Genomic DNA, 20,140 nt, shown 5'->3' on the forward strand with positions numbered 1-20,140 from the left:
AATTCTAAAATAAAATCTTTGTTGAACCACCATAGTCCAATGGAAAATAAAATGGGGTAGAGAGAATAAAAAAAAATGACGAGTCCCCATACTAGTGCTGACCACCGGTAAATGATCAAAACAGGACTATCTTTTGTCACAAGCCGGTCACAACTGGTCACACACGGGTCTGTTGTGATTGGTAAAAGGTGAGAAGAAAAAAAAAATGCTGTGGCACTCCACTCCATTGAAATTAGAATGGAGAACATCCTTTTTAAAAAAAAAAAAAAAAAAAAAAAAAAAATCTCCCAAAACGGCATCTGACTTTTAAAAAAAAATAAAAAATTATTTATTTATTTATATATATATATATATATATATATATATATATATATATATATATATATATATATATATATATATATATATATATATTTTTTTTTTTTTTTTTTTTTTAAAAAGTAGTAATTTGGCAGATTAGGGAGTTTGGAAAATAAGTTATCTATTTGGTTTTGGTGATTTAAGGCACATTCTTATTTAAAACTATTACGGGGGAAAAGTATATCAATAGTAATTGCTACAGTATAATAAAAAATAAGCAAATGTAGGAAGACAAGGAAATAATGTATCAGAGGAATGGATTTGGTCCCTGCCAGCTGGTTAAAGGATTACTCCAATCAAAACTAATAGTTACCAAATCATAATTACACTGGTGTGGCGTCATTCCAATCTGACACTGATACAATATCCCAGCGCTGCAATTCTCCCCTCTACAAAGAGACCTTTTAAAGTAAGTGATACAGATGCCCTTTCCCTGCAAACTGTCCACTATCTACTCTCTCACAATCCTGTCCTGAAGTGCAAGCCGTATGTCATCACATATTCAACTTCTCACCAGGGCCATCTTAACAACATTATGGGCCCCCGGGCAAAAGAGTGCACTGGGGCCCCTAGATATAGATATATAGATGTATACAGATACAGATATATAGAGATAGAGATAGATGTACTTGCTCAGTGACCATTGTAGGTTTTTTTTGCAGGTTTTTTTCTTTTGCAGGATTATTTATTCTCATTAAGAGCCATGCCTATTAGGCTCCCTTGCCCGTGGGGCCCGCGGGCAGCTGCCCATCGTGCCCAATGCAAAAGATGGCCCTACTTCTCACCCCTTACAAACACAAACACATATACCCCACAAAATATAATTACACATATATAAAATTCTACTTCATATTCAGGCGCATTTAATGTACTATTAAAGTGTCACACTATAATGTACTACAATGTACTATTAAAGTGTCACATTAACAGTTCAGTAAGTACATACACTGAATGAGTGATGTGGTGCGATTAATACCATGAATACACAATTACATGTCCAGATTCCGACAGATATCATCTAACTTTAGTTCAAAGTCAAACATTAGTATAAAGAGTCTAGGTCTCAGCCAGGCTTCTGTCATCAACATAACTTAGCAACTATGTTTAAACTAAAGTTCCAGTAAGAGTCGACCGCTGACATATCTATCAATATTCTGCCAACTGTAAATACATCTTGGTGCAAACAAGGGTCTTTAAAAAGACAGATGATGAAACATTTAAATTGCCATCAGTGAGAACAGATCAGAACTAGCAGTTTAATATTTTGCAAATGAATGGAAGAATTCAGTGTAAAAGCAACAGGAATCTTTTTTTCTAAAGTACTTATGTCTTACTTTTATAGCCATCATATATATTTAAAGAGAACAGATAAGGGATCAACATTTAAATTATTTGCTACATAGTGTGCTATTATACAAAAAGTCAAAATGAAAGTCAAAAAGCAGCAGTACCACCACCACCACCACCACCAATGTAGCAAAAGTAATAAACTTTATTAAATCCAATGCATAGCGTGCAACTTTTTGGTCCGTATCTGGACGTTCTTCATATAAAGACCACAGGGGCGCATACTAAATTTTCCCACACGAGTTACAGCTTCTCTTCCTTGGCAACATTAATGCTATTCTGGATAAGCTAGTAATATAGAATGCTAGTTGTTTTCATACTTGCTTAATTTTGAAAAATAATTTAAGTGAGATTGGGCAAGTAGCACTTAGGTGCCACGTAGCGAGGCAGAATGCTGACGGGGGCATGTTCTGCTCTGACTCAGGGGTCTGTCTAGCTCCCCCCATGGGTGCATCGAGTTCCATCCAGTGGCATGTCTAGCACCAACAGTTGGAACCTATAGAACTGTGCACACCAATGCTATTAGAGTGGGTTTGTGGATGGGAGGCTAAACAGAAGGTTATTTTTATTTTAGTGTACACGTTATGGTAACCCCAGTGATAACAAACTCAAGAAAAGAAAGTTCTAAAGTTGGAGGCACTATTATAGACACCAAAATATGGATTTTGACTCAGTTTAAATTGCACCCTGTAAATATCTTTAGTTAACTTAAATATTGAATTTTGTTTCATATATTTAAAACAAGAAAATCCATATGTATGGTACTAGTACATTGTTGCTGCGAAAAATATTAAAAATGTAACAAAGTAAAGGTGCCGGATTCCGTGTTTCGGACTTACATTCTTCTTTCCTCAAATTTGTCTGGCATGGCAAGCCCCCTAGAGTCTCAGTAGCAGTACTTAAACAGCCCAGGGCCCGGGGAGGAAGAGGCTTTCCAGATGTTAAACACTATTACTTGGCGGCCCATCTGACCCAGGTTGCAGTTACTTATGTCCCTTACCGGACTGTAGCATGGGTGGACTTGGAAACCCACTTTGTGGGAGTCCCTTCCTTGTCATCCCTATGGGGCCTCTCCAGACTGGACAGGCCACAGGGGGCCTCCTTACTCCAATCGCTCAAATTTTGTTTGTCCCTATGGGACTCGTCCCGGCTCAAGCACAAACTATCCTCCCTTCTTTCCCCTCTAACTCCCCTCTGGAGCAACCTGCATTTCCCCCCTGGTGGCCACCCACAGCAATTTAAGCTCTGGAAACGTGCAGAGATATGTGTGGTCTCGGAACTGGTGGTTAATGGAACGTGGGCCTCTATCTTAGATCTTCAGCATAAGTTTGAATCTTTTCGCCCGCTTTTCTTTGAGTACTTCCAGGTCCGACACTCTTAGGCCCCTCACTGCCTTTGAGTACATGTGTTTGCATTCCCCACTCACCAAAGGGATGGTGTTGAGGATTTATAACTGGCTAATAGAGATATCCTTTGACACTCCAGGGCGCCATGAACGTGAATGGGAGAGAGATCTGGGACCCCCTCCGGATGAGTCTTGTTGGGAGGAGGTCAGAGAGGGGATTGCCAAGAGCTCAATATCCACACTTATTAAAGAAACTGCATACAAGCTGTACTATAGGTGGTACTATACCCCAGATAGGCTGTCTAGAATGTTTCCCACTGCTACTCCGAGCTGTTGGCAGGAATGTGGTCAGAGAGGCATATATGGTGGACCTGCCCCCGTATAATTCCTTATTGGAACATGGTTCTTGCACTCATTAACTCCGTATCTGAACAGCAGATCACTAAGGATCCCTGGTCGTTCCTTCTCTCTCGCCCTATTCCTGATGAGAGCGCCCCTTCCAATAAGCTGATATCCAACATACTGGCTGCTGCCAAATCCCTAATAGCTAAACACTGGAAAGATCCTAACCCTCCCTCTATGCAGGAATTACGGAACTACATCTGGCATATCGCAAGCATGGAGAGTATTATATGCTACCTTCGTGATAAAGCCTACAACTTTGACAAGGTTTGGGTCCCGTGGTATCTCCAGCAAAGCCGTAGCTGTTTACCCCCTTTGGCTCTCTCGTCCTCTAATGGTACATAAACTCTGGGCCGTCTCCGGATCCTCCAGGTTGGTCATCGTGCGCCATGGGTAAGAGATCCATATGTCTTGCCGTCTACTTTTTATTTTCTTATTTATCTCATAGGTTGTTAATCTCTAGATATGTTGCTTATAATCTCCTTTGTAATAGGTATGGTGATATACGTGCCTGTCATTCCCAACTCTCCCCACCCTTCCCCACTCCCCCTGCTTATCCCTCTTTGTTTCCTGTCTCTTTCCCTCCCCTTCCTTCTACTATAAAAATTTATTATAAGAGGAGACATCTTGTTGTCTTAAAACAGTTGATTTTTACTTGTTGTTTGCTTTTCCATGCTGTTTCCTCTTGTAACAAATAAAGAGTTTAAAAAAAAATGTAACAAAGTAAGGAAATTGTGTAGAAAATTAAAAACTAGGGAAGAAAAGATTATTGTCCCCCTAGGATCCTCTATGTTCTTGATTTAATCGAGCCAAGACAGTCTATCAGATGTATAGAACACATAAATTATACTTTATTCAACAGTGTCCAAATTAATAAATTCAGCAAGTGATATAATTGTGATTTCTTTTTTGGGCACTGGAGTCCTAAAGGCTCTTTAACTGTGTTAACAACATTCCATTAAAGAAATGTATAATTTACCTTCTAAATAGTTTACTATATTAAATTTGTTTGAGCAGCTGATTTTTTCTACAGTAACCTTGATAATCCTGCTTTTCTATTGTCTCTACCAAATGAGATATATAATGGCTTATATTGTAAGCTTGAATTTCAATGTAAGTTGGGCACTTTTCATTACAACGTCCTCTGACTAATTATAATTCAAATTGCTCCATTCACTGTAGATATTTCATTAGTCACACCATGTTGATTAATTAAATACAAGTTACTTGGGGATCGCTCTGTCGGACGACACCTCTAAATTATTCGGTTTGAATTACACTTCTCTCTTAGATAAAACACGCAAGGATTTGCAATCAATGTCATCAAAATTACTATCCTTCCTAAGATATTATATGTTTTACAGACGGTTCGAATTAGAGTGCCCCTGTGCTTTTTTTGTGAATCTGCAATGATTAGAGACTTTGTCTGGGGGCAGACGGCCGAGGTTCAAGCATGATGTACTCTATAGACGAAGTCATCAAGGAGGCCTACAGCTTCCACACTTCTGGTGTTACTACCAAGGTCACTAGGAGTTCGGGCGTGGACAAGACAAGTGAAAAGTAAACAGTGGATTTTCATAGAAGGTCAGGGAATGCCAACCCCACTACACCTGATGCCGTGGCTCCCGACTATACCCAAACTCACATACCCCACTATTGGGCCCACACTAGATTGTTGGAAGCAGATTAGGGTGAGCCAAAGTATCTCCACAATTATATCCCCCTTGACTTTCTTTTTGGGCAACAGGGACTTCTCACTTGGACTTCAGTTCAGTCAGTTTGCTGCTTGGACTCAGAGGTATCCAATGATTAAGTTACCTGCTCAAGGATGGTTTCATCAGAGAGTTCGGGGCACTCCAAATCAGAAGTATCGTTTCCCACAAATGAACATTGGAGATATTTACAACTCCATACTCTTCTCCACACAAAGGGTATTTTAGCTAAGATCAACAGGCCGCTTACACCTTTTGAGACTCTGTGTACTCACCAAAGCACACCCAAACATACTGTTTCATCAATCTACAAATTACTCATTGAGGATAAATTCACACAAAAACCTTGTTTCACAGATTCATGAGATCGAGATCTACAAGAGCTTACTGAGCCAGTTTAGTGGTCGAAAGTGTTCATGGCTACTCATGCCTGTTCACAAAACACCCCTATTGTTGAAACCCAATACAAATTTTTCACACGATGGTACAGATGACCCGAATTATTAAATACGTTTTTACCGTCGGTATCCCCTCTTTGTTGGATATGTAACTCTTATGTAGGTTCTCAACTCCACATCTGGTGGTCCTGTCCTAAGATCTTTCCTTATTGGAACGAAACAATATACCTCTCTAAATTGATCACAGGTGCAGATGACTGACCCTGGTTTCTGGCTCTTGTTGTTGTCCAGCATTCCCATTTCCTCTTATAAAAAAAAATCACTCCTTAAATACCTAAACAATGCAACAAAGTCTCTGATCCCGGTTCGTTGGAAGTCTCCCTCAACTCCTACTATGTCTGAGTGGTTCAAACACATTAATTTTTATATGTCCATGGAGGATCTGACCCTATTGGCCAGTAATCGGAACTCTAAATTCCAGCCAACTGAACCAAGTGGCTGTAAACTCAAAGAGACGGCCAACTACCACATAAGTGCATTATCCTCTCTCACACCACAGTAACAACTTTTACACCGAGATGGCACTAAGCCAAATTATCCTGGAGTGATTTCCTACTGCAAGATGTTGGGGTTTTTTTTTTGGGGGGGGGGGGGGGGTTGGCATCTTTATTTACTCCTATTACCCCTCTCCCTCATTCCCACAATCCCCTTGTCTGTCCATCACCCCCTCAGTGTTTGTATATATTTCTTCTGTAGAAGAAAATTAAAAAAAATTGTATGTTGCTGAATTGCTTTGCTAGTTCTCTGGAACTGTTATTGTTGACTACTGTTAATTATTATGCAACTCACAAATAAAGAATGCGTAAATACAAGTTACTCCATTCACTATAGGTTTTATAAGTCACATATTTATCATCTATTAGTTTCATGAAACAACATTATCTAACTATTATAGCAGTATACGGCTTACTGTTACCCACAAATCAATGAGAGTTGCTGTTTCTATTTGTTTGCAATTATTTGACAATGTAACATGCTCTCATTTAACCGTATTTGGTCATATGGGGCAATATACTCACTCAGTAGTGACAATCCTGCATTCTCTATTGTTTCAACTAAACGAGTAGAAACATTCTCTGAACACGTTCGCACATCCCGACGTACGCTTCTCAAAGAAGCTTAATCGTGGTAACATCCAGTAAAATGTAATGTACAAATACATTTTATGTACAGCAGGCTTTAATAACATCCGGATATATGCATTTCATGGGGGGAAGGGGGAGGAAATGAAGAAAAACAACTTTCATGTGTTAATGCATTTAATTTTTTTTGATCTGCACGTTCTGATGGGACTTTATATACACATATGCATTGTGTGTATTCTACTATGAATACTGTGTCTGTCTGAATACGGCAAGTGGGTACTTAGAACTGTATTCCTCTAGAAAAGTTTAGTCAGATCCATTTGAACATGAATATGGGCGTACATGCATGCAATTTATATCCAATTTAGAAAAAAACGCAAATGGAGTTCAGGCCCATAATGTGTAATGGCAACAGCTGGTATTAAAACAGTCCTTGAAAAATGAATCCAAAACCCTGGAGTATGGCCAAATGATGAGACAAAAAAGCACCTATTCCACAAAATACTAACAGAGCAGATTGTATTCAGCAATATATCCGCCATATATCTGAAAACATTATTGCACCATTCCTATTTCAGCGCACGTGGCTGCACTAGCCCGGCTCCTGGGCACGTGGCTGCACTAGCCCGGACTCCTGGGCACGTGGCTGCACTAACCCGGGCTCCTGGGCACGTGGCTGCACTAACCCGGGCTCCTGGGCACGTGGCTGCACTAGCCCGGGCTCCTGGGCACGTGGCTGCACTAGCCCGGGCTCCTGGGCACGTGGCTGCACTAGCCCGGGCTCCTGGGCACGTGGCTGCACTAGCCCGGGCACGTGGCTGCACTAGCCCGGGCTCCTGGCTGCACTAGCCCGGGCTCCTGGGCACGTGGCTGCACTAGCCCGGGCTCCTGGGCACGTGGCTGCACTAGCCCGGGCTCCTGGGCACGTGGCTGCACTAGCCCGGGCTCCTGGGCACGTGGCTGCACTAGCCCGGGCTCCTGGGCACGTGGCTGCACTAGTCCTGGGCCTACATATTATACCTGCCTCTGCCCCTCCGTTTGTGATCCTCAAAAGTACCTTTGTTTACTAGTGGAAGATTAATGAATTACATCTAATTATACAAAGGTAGAGAAGCCCTTACTGTTCTATTGTCTAGATTGAGAAAAGGGAAGGTAAAGTAAAGTAAAGCCAGTCGGCCACACAAACCAGTGTACAATGATAGTTGGTGAATTGGGAAGTGGTAGAGTTTGCAAAGATAAGAGACAAAACCAGACAAGAGAATAACAACAGAATTGAGGGTAGGTTATTTGAAGGGCTATAGCTTGGTACAGCCAAGCAAACACTGTATAACTGTGTGCCACTCATCAACTGGAACCTATAGCATTTATTTTTACCTTCTCGTGTATGGTAGACTCCATTTGTATTAATACAATACTATAAATACAATATGCAGATACACATTCAGAGTAGCTGTTATTCTTACTTACAAATGAATATATACACTCTCCAAGTGCGGGAGAAGGAAGTCTAGCACCCAAGCTGAAAGGACACAGTTGTCAAGTGCCCTGTCCAGAACTATCCTAGACAAAACTTTCACTGAAAAAGAACCAACTACCTGTAATACCCCAGGGCGGTTCCCACAGTACAAGATCCCAGCTCCCCAGGTTGGAGCTCCTGGCCTATTCCCCAGTCCAGACAACCACTGGGCAGTGGCATCTGTTTATAAGTGCTGTACATCCCAATATTAGCCCCATGAGGAGAGTGATCCTTGCACCACAATGTTGCAGCTGAACGGCAAAAAAATATTTAAAACATATAACAAATAAATAAATAATAAAGATATAAACCCTAACCAAGTGGTTCTGTGCACCATCTTTCCTTTCAACCAGTGCCCCAGGAGTAGAATGAATGCTGCTGAAGTTTTTTCACCAGGGTCTGACTAACCAATAGGCTGACCAGGCTGCAGCATAGGGGCGTAAAGCTTGTTGGGAGGCATAACATTTTTGGGGGTGCAAAATTTTGACCTTGAGAGGTATAAATTGAAAACAATTTTAAAAGAGAATAGTTGTTCTCCAAAGTAAAAAGAAAACATGAAAGAAAGAGGTAGTAAAGTTTTAATATTCCCATGGTATGGCCCAAGATAATGAGTCATCCTCGGGCAGGAGATGGAGGATAAGCGAGTAGGAGAGACAAGGATGGCGACAGGTACAGGCGTGATAGCCCCCTCCGCATCATAACCCTCAGTAGCGCTCGTTCGCGCCTCGCCCTGCTCTACAGTCCTGATTTTAATGAAAACTAAATTAAGGACAAAGTTAGTTTTTACCCATATTAGCCTGATGTGGAAGGTGAGAAGGCGCATTTGCCTAGGGCGGCCTGAACCCTTACTCAAGCCCTGCTCTACAATTAAGACACAGTGACCAAAGATGAAGCAGTGGATAACTATGCCTACTGTATAGTGGATGAGCATAGAGGAATAGAAGCGGACAGAGGCAGAGATGCAACCAAGTGGACCCTGCTTCACTTATATATGCCAGAATAGAGCTTTACTCTTGCAACGGAGTCAAGGGTTTCAACAACAGAGCAACAGACAATGAGTACCAACCACTGGAATAAGTCACCCAAGTCTAGCAGGGTTCTCTCTAGCTTTCAATACCCAGATTTAAGACAGATTAAAAACTGCAAAATAATCCTGAGCCTTTGCCGGGTCTAATGGATTCTTAACAAAATTGTCCTCAAGGGGCCGAAGTAACCTCCTGATACAATGACATCATAATCCAAAATCGCTCTATGTGAGACATATAGTAAGAGGCAGATGTGTCTTGAGTGACAAAAAAATAGAAACATATATACATAGGACTTTGCAAAGCTCAAATGTCACCTTAACACAGAAACATACAGAACAAAAAGCTGCAAGAATACTTATAAACCCATCAAACATCTCACTAGATAACATCAGGCTCTGAAGCAAAGATGAAAACCAGCTCACCAAAGCAGACTTTCTACAAGAGAATAAAATTCACTCAAATGGTAGCTAAAAATAACAACATCTGATTTTCAGGAAGGAATAGCTGAGACACACCCACAAGATTGGCCGCGTTACTTGAAAAAGTAACGCGGCCTGCGCACTATTACCGTTATTACGGTAATAGTGCGCGTAAATACCCTTATTATGGCAAGCTGCGAGCAGAAAGCCGGGTTAAACTTACCGTAATAACGGTAATAGTGTTAACGTGGCGGTACATGGGGGGAATTGAATTCCTCCCAAAGGCCAAGAAAATTGCAGCAGAAACAATGATATTCGCATCAGAAGAATCTCTGTATATATTACATCTGATAAACTAAAAAAACACCTAATACACCTATTCCAATTTCCAGCACCAAGTATAGAAGGCATCCATCCTTCATGAGCTCATCACACCTATGGTCCTTTATTTCAAGGCTAAAGGGTTGTCCTGGTAAGAAAAAAAAAAAGGCATAATCTATTTATGAATCTGTCCAGGGAGTAAATGTATTAACCTGCGATTCTAGCAAATTGACGACATTCAGCGACTTTGCCAGCAAAATGTAAAACGGCAATGTGTTTATAGGCAAAACCTGACTTTAAATAAATTGCCATTTTAAATTAGGCTGGCAAAGTCGCCGCGAATATCTTTAAGCAAAGTCAAACAAATACCTTCTTTGACTAGAATGTTACCTTTAATTTATATAAAACTACAATCTTAAAGAAATCGACACCTGCGGATCTAGATCATTTTGACACAACGGTCTTGTCCACAAAGGGATGTTTCAGTGTTTCCTCATATGTATGTCCTGTTTGTTTCCTTTACTCATATTACACAATGCTGAAGATTTCTCACCGATGGATGGCCAGATCCAACCGCACAGTTTAGAATTTCTAGTATTACCATGTTCTGTTTAAATGTTTATAAATAAATATTAAGAGTTTTTCCTTTTTAAGGGAGATATTTTTCCTGGAAAAGCACCACACACTAATTACACTAACATTCCACTTGACTTTACAGGTTTGGTGGTTCTGGGAGATTTTCTGATTGTTTAGAAGCTGTATACTTCCATGCAAGCCCTAACCTGATCGATTTCCAATAAGTATGTTTTGCTCCTATTAATATATTTGTAGTATACTGTCTGTTGTCTCAAAGGAATGGTCTGTCAGAGGCCCTCTTTCATAGGACACCAAGGAAAGTTGTAATGATTTGTAAAAACCTTTAGATAACTTCCTTCCCCTACAAGCCTCACAAAACTCACGAGAAAACAGAGATATTTGTATTCCAGTTCCCTACCAAAAGTTTCATATCGCCAATTGTATTGCCTAAGTGTTTCTGTCTATCATGAGAAGGTCTTGACAGTCACTAATGATTCAGAGAGACTCACAAATCAATATTAAAAGACATTTGTAAAACATTCTAATTCCACACAAGAACGACCTTTTAATTAATTCTTGATGAAACCCCTATAACACAATCAATGTTAGAGGCCAAATTACTCTCATTTATAATGAAGGCTGAGACCCTAATGTATGTGCCAGCTAAGATCCATTTCTATTATCAAAGATCTTACAATCTATAGCAAGAATCTGGCAAATAGAAAAATACCTGCTCATTTTCCCTGAATAATCCAGGCCAAGTGGATTTCATACCGAACATACAAGCTTGTGACAATACCAGGGGTATAGAAACATAGAACTTGATGGCAGATAAGAACCGCTTGGCCAATCTAGTCTGTCCAATTTTTAACCTATGGTAACCTCAAACCTTATTTGATCCTTTATTCTTCGTAAGAATATCCTTAGGTCTATCCCAATCATGTTTAAATTGCTCTACTGTATTTGCTTCTACTACCTTTGATGGGAGACTATTCCACTTATCCACTACCCTTTTTGTGACGTAGGATTTCCTCAAACTTTCTCTGAACCTACGTCCCTCCAGTGTCAGTACATGTCCTCGTGTTCTAATACTTCTCATCCTTAGAAGAATGTTTCCCTCCTGTACCTTGTTCAAACCCTTGAAAGTGTACTTGAAAGTTTATATCATGTCCCCCAGTTTTCTTCTCTGCTCCAACCTATACATATTAAGATCTTTTAGTTTTAAGTTTTGTGTTATAGGCCATGCGCCATTTTAGTTGCCCTGTTTTGTACAGACTCCAATGTATTTATATTCTTCTGAAGATATGGCCTCCAGAACTGAACATAGTATTCTAGATGAGGCCATATCAATGACCTATACAGTGGTATTATTACTTCTTTCTTTCTGATACCGATTCCTCTCCCTATACAACCAAGAACTTTTATTCCTCATTGCTTTGTTACATCTCTTACCTGTCTTTAAGTTCCATTATAGTGCCATTAATACTGTATTGAACCTTTGGGTTTTTGAAACTCAAAATGTATTAAGCAGCGGATCCGTTTAAATCACCGATATTCGGAGACTGTGATGGCCACTTTTTGTGACTGCTATATTTAAAACAACAATTTCATTAGAGGCAAAACTCGCTGGGTTTAACTTTAATAAAATAGCTTACTTTATTAAATTTATTACTATCTAAATTTATTACTATCCTTGAATGCAGAAAAGGCCTTTGATTGCTTGACTCTTTATGTTCCTTATATTAGAAGCCTTTTGCTTCTGTGGCCCTTTCCTTACTGAATCAAGGCCATATAAACTTATTTACAATCCCAGGTTAATCCCTTACTCGTTGTTCTCACAAGTGAAAATGGAACAACCCAGATTTAGAAGAATCCTGCTATCTAGTCTGTGTCTCAATGGCAAAATTATAGAAAAATAACAATATTCGCAGATAATATTTTATTAAACCTTACGAACACAATGATATTCAGACAAATCTTATATTTCCTGGTAAACAAAGGCTCTCAATGTTGGTCTGTCACAGCCCACAGAAAAATTACTATTCCTGACTTTTAACTCTAAATGGTCCAAGGAGGGCGTTGTGCATCTATATATTGCCATCACCACTTCCTTTGACATGTGACAAAGTTATCGTCTCACCTCTACAGAAAAATAAATGATTTAGAGGAATGAAACAAATACTATTTTTTATGGATAGACACAATTGCAGCAATTAAAATGAATATATTTAGGTCTCTCAAAATGATAAAAAAATAGAACACACAATAAAATGGGAACAGGATCTGAATTAAATCCTAGATTTGAATAAGTGGGAGAGGACACAGAGCGGAAATACTCAATATGCACAAGCAAAAATAACGACTACAAACTATTTACTTCCAAGTTCTACAAACACAGTTTAGGCTGGTCCTCTTTACTAAACAGACCAATTTCCAATCTAAATAAACTGTTTGTAATTTGCGTTCAGCAGCCAGAGTGGTCGCTGCCTCGAACAAAACAACCCCTCTCCTTCCTGGATTAACTAATAAAATTCAGTTCACAGCCAAAATCGTACAAAAAAAAAAACGCAAAAAAACAAAAAAAAACACTATTATGCTTTAACAAAATCTAGCTAACCTCCCTTAGACCACCCCTCCAGGGAGTTTTAATCTTTTTATCTTTATTCTTCTTACGCCCCACAAATGTTGATATAATTGTTCATTTCATGTCATCAAAAGTAGTAATTTCTAGGTCATGTTGGTATTTTTTATATATGTATCCTCTTCCATCCCTTTGACCATCCTTTTCCTTGTGTTTTTCCCTTATTTTTCACATTTTTACTCTGATATTTGTTACTTTGTTGTTAATACTTGTTATAAAAAAAAAATAAAAAATGTAAATGTAACGAAAACAAAAATGTACAGCCTGAATATCCTACTTAATAGGTCATTCATTTTTTATTACTGGGAAATTATAATGCTATAAATAAAAAATATATATAATAAAACTATATAATTATAATAATAACAATAACAATAATAATATTATAAAGGTGCATTCTATTTCAATTTTCTTATGCTAACAGAAAATAAAGTACATTTTGCGAGGCTACCTGACTGGTTGAGAAGATTGTACAACACTTTGAAGAGTACCTGGGCTACAATGCTAACACTTGCCTGGAAAGTGCTCCTTCCACTGAGACTTGTCACATGTGTTACTGAACGCTGATCAACTAAATCCAGGGCATGTAAAGCTGTGGGCCCAAATATAAACTTCAATCTGAAAATAAAGTGAATACAACAGTAGGAAGCATTAAAAGTAATGCACATATCCTGCATGAACTTGATTAATTCACAGATTAGGATCCCTATTTTTGCAACAAGACATTTTATCTCTGATACATGAAAAACCTGATTGAAAGTGTTCAACAACTAGACGTCCTTAAATAAATGCCCGCAAGGGAATAAAATATAAAGCTTTCATAAAAAGAAGTGCAAGGAGTAGAAGAATTGGAGAAAGACTGGAATCTGGTGATAAAACCATCTGATAACGAAGCTCTCCTAAATAAAAAGAATTACATGGAGGAAGCCGACAGATTATTATAAGTAGATAGTTATGAGGCTTTGGAGAGTGACCCTACTAAAGACTATGAAAGTTGTTTACTCTTTTGACTGAGGGTAAAGATGTAGTGATTTTGAAAAATGAGGAATATTTTTTTTTTTGTGAGTTGAAACTCAAAGAATCCCGGTTTTTATTTTTTACCCAAAAATTCACAAGGACATCCCGCATCTCCTGGGAAGACCGATAACTTGAGATACAATCTATAACCTCTATGTGTTCAGATTTCCTCCCACAATCCTAAAACTTACTAGAAGCTTAATTGGCTGCTATTAAATGGACCTTAGTGTGTGGGTGTGTGTGGATATGTTGAGGAATTTAGACTGTAAGCTCCAATGGGACAGGCACTGGTGTGAGCGAGTTCTCTGTACAGTGTTGCAGAATTAGTGGTGCTATATAAATAGCTGATAATGATGATGTTGAAAACCTTGAATATGTCTCAATATAAAGAATCCTTTTTACAGCACTTCGCTACAAAGCAAAAGAGTTATGAAAGAGATACAACACAAGTTCTTCAAATACTAATTACTATTTGATGAGGCAAGAAAAATGGCAACATGCAATATGGGATCCCTATATATATGCACAGAACACAGAGAGGTTGAAAGCATTTAAGATTTCTTCTGCAAAAATTGGCAGATATTAACATGTTGCAAGTTGATTTCATTATTAAAGGAATTCAATTTATTTTACAACATAATTACTTCTACAGACTAGTTATTTCTAATTACTTTTACTGCAGAAAAAATTAAAAGGCACAGGGATGGGCATAATATTTGTCCCCAGCTTTGCAAATTTGTTTTCCAAATGGGAATTAGATAACATTTGGTAAATATTTAAAAGGCTAGTTCAGATATCTAGACAATGTCCTTATAATTTTGGGGGCAGAGATGAGGCCTTAAGAGGATTCATCAAATACATCAATTTAAATAAGCAGAACCTAGAATTTACAGCCAAATTAGCAACCAGAAGGTTACATATCTAGATCTGGAATTTTATATTGTGAATGAAGAATTTGCATGAACTGTCATAAACATGTAGACTGTAATAGCTTTATTCACTGCAGCAGAAATCACTATAAAAAGTGGCTAAAACATATTCAAGGAGGGTAACAGAGACAGATTAGGAGGAATTGCTCAGATATGGATATCTTTATGGCACAGGGGAAACTTTAATAGAAACATTAAACAATAGAAACTATGACATGAACAAAGAAAAGAAAAAAAAGTGTTTGACAAAGTTACGGATTTAGAAAAAGAAAATGTACTTGCATGTAGACCAAAAGAGAATAAAGCAGATAACAGGAATAGAACAGCTCGACCTCAGAATTTAGGAAAATACAGAGGTATATTTGATTTATATTTTTATTCTCATGAGTCGTATGAGAAGATTTATATAACCCCTCAAGCACATACACATTTAGGAGCTACACACTTGTCCATCTAGAGGTGTGGCCACTGCTGGAGACCACCTTTTGAGGTGTTGCCACTTTAAGAGTCTATTACTGCCTGAATTTGCCATCTTTAAAAAGAAGAAAAGCGCTGGTGATCCCAATAGGGTTTTTTGACCCAGATGTTTCTGGATACAGGAAACTAGTGATACATTTTAATGTGGATGCTTAAAATGTATAGTAGGAAAAAGGAGACAGACAAAACTTTGCATGATATAGCGATATTTTCCAACAGACACTGTATCCTCATGATCTACATAACGCAAAGAACCAAGATCTATTTGTGGGACATGGAATTAAGTTTTATTCAGTGTGATTTGCCTAAAAAGCCCTGTTTACACAATTATTGGACATTTGATGTCAATTTTTAAGGATGTGGAAATAATTTGAATGAATTGACTATTTTTGTTTGTTTCCGGTTAGTCTGAATTCAGATCCATATATCATGTACGAATGCCTGTCCCCATGAGCGCTCAGGTCAGTGTAAGAGAATAGATTCAAAACAATGACACTAGAAGACATTGAGAGAGAGTAACAAACGTAACATCTTATATCCCTTCTGTCTGGTATATCCGTCACCTACACACAGTGGTGCTAGTTGTTCATGATAATGGACCCTATCAATTCACTAGGAGCAAGTGGCAGCCCTTAGCCAACAAATAGGCTGCAAGTAACTTTTGTGCCATTAGATTTTTTTCATTTTTTTTAAGAATTGTCAGACGTCCATTCTATCTATATTCTTCAGTGTCTGTCATTTTTTATAAATCCACCCATATTCAGCTCCTTACAATAATAATGCTGTGGTAGTAAGACTTTATGAGGAGCTGTAGTTAGTTTTAATAGGTGCATTCACACACCACTAATGTTACTGACCAACCTTGACACAAGGCCAATGGAAATGAATAAATGGACCCAATTCACAACTCTAAGGGGGAGATGCAACTGCCGGTGATGTGCCGCAGGACATCACCGCAATATCTGGCAGCGCACATTGCCGGCCATTACAGTAAGGAATCCCCTCTGAGTTTTTCTCACACCTCTATAGGGTGCGAGGAAGAATGAGCGTAGATTCCATCCATGGCGCATTGTGCTTCCATGGACTGTTCCAGATATAATTTTATGCTTTTAGGGTATTTCAGAGGTGAGTAGGGGTTCACATGCAGTAAGTGTTGTCATCTCAAAATTGATCAGGAGGTAATAGCCCCCTTTGAGGTTGGTAGGTTTCCCTATTATGAAGACTAAAAAAATAATTTAGCTGAGGGGAACAAATAATTATCTTGAAAAAAGAAAAATATACTTTGCAACAAGCAAACATAATAGCGAGTGGAGACTGAACATACTTTGTAAGAGAACTGAAGTTCATTTTTATAGTACACCTTCCATTTAAAGGGAAAACAACTAACAGATACATATATAAGCTATAATCTGTTAGGTAAAAGATCAGAATCCATTTTACAGCCAGAAAGCTAATTTCTGTGTCAAACATCCCAGTAAGTAGAACAGATCAATGCAAAACACTCACCCTAGTAGATGTTCATCGGAAACTGGAAATAAAACAAACAAAAAAAGGTATGAAAATCAATACAATGTCATCTATCAATACAAATTTTTCACTCTATGGGACATATTCAATTAGCTTTGAGGTCCGCAATTACCCGTGGCTGTACAAGTCCCGTTACCACAACATTGCAGATTCCGTGCACACCCCATAGGGTTGCGACAGAAAATCCGCAATGTTTCAGCACTATATTGTCACTTTACACGCGCAGCTGCACGTGATCGCGAATCGCAAAGCTAATTGAATTCCCCCATATGACTACATGCTAAAAAAGTAAAATACAACATAAATAAAATGGCATGTAAAAATGTAAATCTGTAAAACACCTTTATCAAATAGGTTTTACCCTAAATATAATTGTACTAAAGACAAGCAAAACACCTGGCTGTTTTTCTTGAATTACAGCAATGTCAATATGTTGCCTGGGTAATAGCTGTAAATGGCTTCTCCTATTAGAGGACTCAGCCTGTGCGAAGAAACAGGATCACTTTGGCCACACATCCAATTTGTCCAGCCAGATCATGTCATTCTGTGCTCCAGCTGTGTGGTCTAATATAATATACACATACATACATATATACACACACACACCATTCTAATTGTTTAGACACATTAATGCGTCTGATTGAAAATGAAAGAAAAAAAGCACACAATTCTATTAGTACACTAAACTGTATTTTAGATAAACTACTGTATTTGAAATTTATACTTTAAAGATATTTTCAATTTCTAATTGAATTCCTATGAATCTGATATTTAGCAGTGAGGTGGGACATACAGTGCAGTGGAGTTACTCCTGGTTAACACAACTGGAGGCCTCTCCCCTGCACACATTACTAAGTTTACTCATGCCATAGCTTAATGTTTATATAGGCATCTTAGCCGTTAAATAAATGGTTTCCTTTTTTCTTTTCATCCTCTGCAAAATGGTGCGACCAACATCTAGAATTTCTTAAAAAAGAAAACAAAAAAAACTGATCTGCAAATGTTGTTAAATGAAACACACATTTTGTAATGTTACTGGGATGATCAAACATATCCTTGTATGTAGACATTAAATATCCTTGATGGGTATAAGTGATCATGCTACTCATCATAATGATGAAATAGCAAGTAGCTTGTTTCAACTTTCATCTTGATCCAGAAGTCCAGTTGTTTTCTAGAACTCTCGCATCACCAGTGGTTGCCCAATCAACTTCCATGAGTAACCAAATATTGCAAACAACTGTATACAACTCTCAACATCTTCGTTTGCAAACAGGTCACAAAAGATCAGGAAACAATAACCAAACTCTTGCTAGAACATGATAGTCTCTTTTAAATACCAAGCCACTTTCATAGAGGTTCATGGTTCAGAGAAAGTATTTAGGCCTCCAGTTGACCTGCTAAACTATTTTTTAATCTTGTGTGCTACCAATACCAACAAAGGTACTGTTTAAACATAAGAAGATTAACAGCAGCTTCTTTTGATCATTAGGAGTGTGGTCACTTCCTTATTACCTTTCTCACACTATTTGTGAGCGATGGAAAACTCACAACAGCATCCTGCACCACAAACATGGGATCAGTAACTAGGTGGAGCTAAAGATAAGCTCACCACAACAAGGACACAGCAGGAGATAAATTGTTTAGAGGAATGGTCCTTCCCTATATTTTAAGGTCCTGTAAAGTAGTTAATTTTATTATGTTTGGAAATACTCACATCAAATCTAAAAAGAGCATACTTTCCTACACCCGAAAGTGTAAGCACTCTCCCGGACCATGGCGGAGCTTATTGAGTGATTTGCGCCATCAGGCCCTGCCCTCTCACATAGCAGGGGGCCATGGCTGCATTTACCATCTTATCTCCCCTTGGGCTTCTCCTATTCTCCCAGAGAATTTCATGAGGATGATGAACATAAAGTCAGAAAAGAAGAAAATGAGGATAGTGATAGCTCAGTAAATTAGACCAATGAGAAAAAGTTGCATGATGCGACAAGGATTTTATTTATTCAAGGGTGCCAAGTAAACAAGTATTGCATACACTTACATTTTTACCAAAATTTGATTTTTTTATTCTGAAGTAAAAAAAAAAAAACAAAAAAAAAAAAAACAGATAATCATGCCTCCAACATTTGCAGAAATCTACATCACCAGTGGAAACATCTCCAGAGGCCGACTGCACAGCAAAGTCCAGCTTCCTGCCACTTTAGTATCACGTGAATCGGAACTATTGGAAAGTATGCTAAAAGTCTGCATAATAAATGACATAAGCTAAATAGTAATTAACAGGTGTATTCTGTGTGTTTCTCAACATTGCATATTTTATTGAGTGCACATCTCACTTTAAAAAAGTGGAGATTCCATGGTTCTTACTTAAGTTCTAATTCCTGTTGTCAATTTCAATGCAAGGACAAAAATTGTGCTTTATGCAAATTGCTAGAAAATGATACAAAATAGCAATATATGTCTCTGAGATTTAATGGCCATTTGCCACATTCTGCAAACAAACATTTTCTAATCTGCATTATAATATTCTAAAATGGATTTCTATTCTACCAATCACCATTAGGATGAATGTATGTCATAAAGCACTATTTACATAACAGCCTGTCTTGAAGAAATAGAAGGGAAACATTGTGGTGCTTCGGTTATAATTAAAAACCAATGATTATCTGTAGGTCTTGACAAATTTCATATAGCAACATACAGGACGGATGTTAACAAGTTTTAATTTGCTTTGTTTTCCATCCACTCGCCCCCACACATTAAATCTGCAACTCGAGGCAGGCACATCGAGAACAAGTCACTTATCTTACAATAATGACACTACATTAAATTTAACAGCACAGACTGAGATCTTTTATTTATTGTGGCATTTGAAAAATTAACAATCAATGTGTATGAATCATGCAGTTTTGAAAAATCTAAACATCAACAGTTCAACTTGCGTAAAAGCATCATTCAGCTATAACACGGCACCCCT

At 38.3% G+C, this 20,140-nt stretch overlaps 1 protein-coding gene across 3 annotated transcripts in view; it reads right to left on the bottom strand.

The window, feature by feature from the left end:
* Positions 1 to 20,140, bottom strand: part of ZSWIM7 (zinc finger SWIM-type containing 7) — a 91,401-nt gene that overhangs the window by 44,241 nt on the left and 27,020 nt on the right. For all 3 annotated transcript variants that reach the window (XM_075196922.1, XM_075196921.1, XM_075196920.1), the window contains exons 3-4: positions 17,140 to 17,161; positions 13,726 to 13,828 (exon numbers count right to left, since the gene is read on the bottom strand). In XM_075196922.1, coding sequence (XP_075053023.1) covers positions 13,726 to 13,828; positions 17,140 to 17,161 — 125 coding nt within the window. The remainder of the gene's footprint in view (positions 1 to 13,725; positions 13,829 to 17,139; positions 17,162 to 20,140) is intronic.

Source organism: Mixophyes fleayi, chromosome 2, assembly GCF_038048845.1.
Source record: "Mixophyes fleayi isolate aMixFle1 chromosome 2, aMixFle1.hap1, whole genome shotgun sequence".
In the NCBI taxonomy this organism is placed as follows: Eukaryota; Metazoa; Chordata; class Amphibia; order Anura; family Limnodynastidae; genus Mixophyes; species Mixophyes fleayi.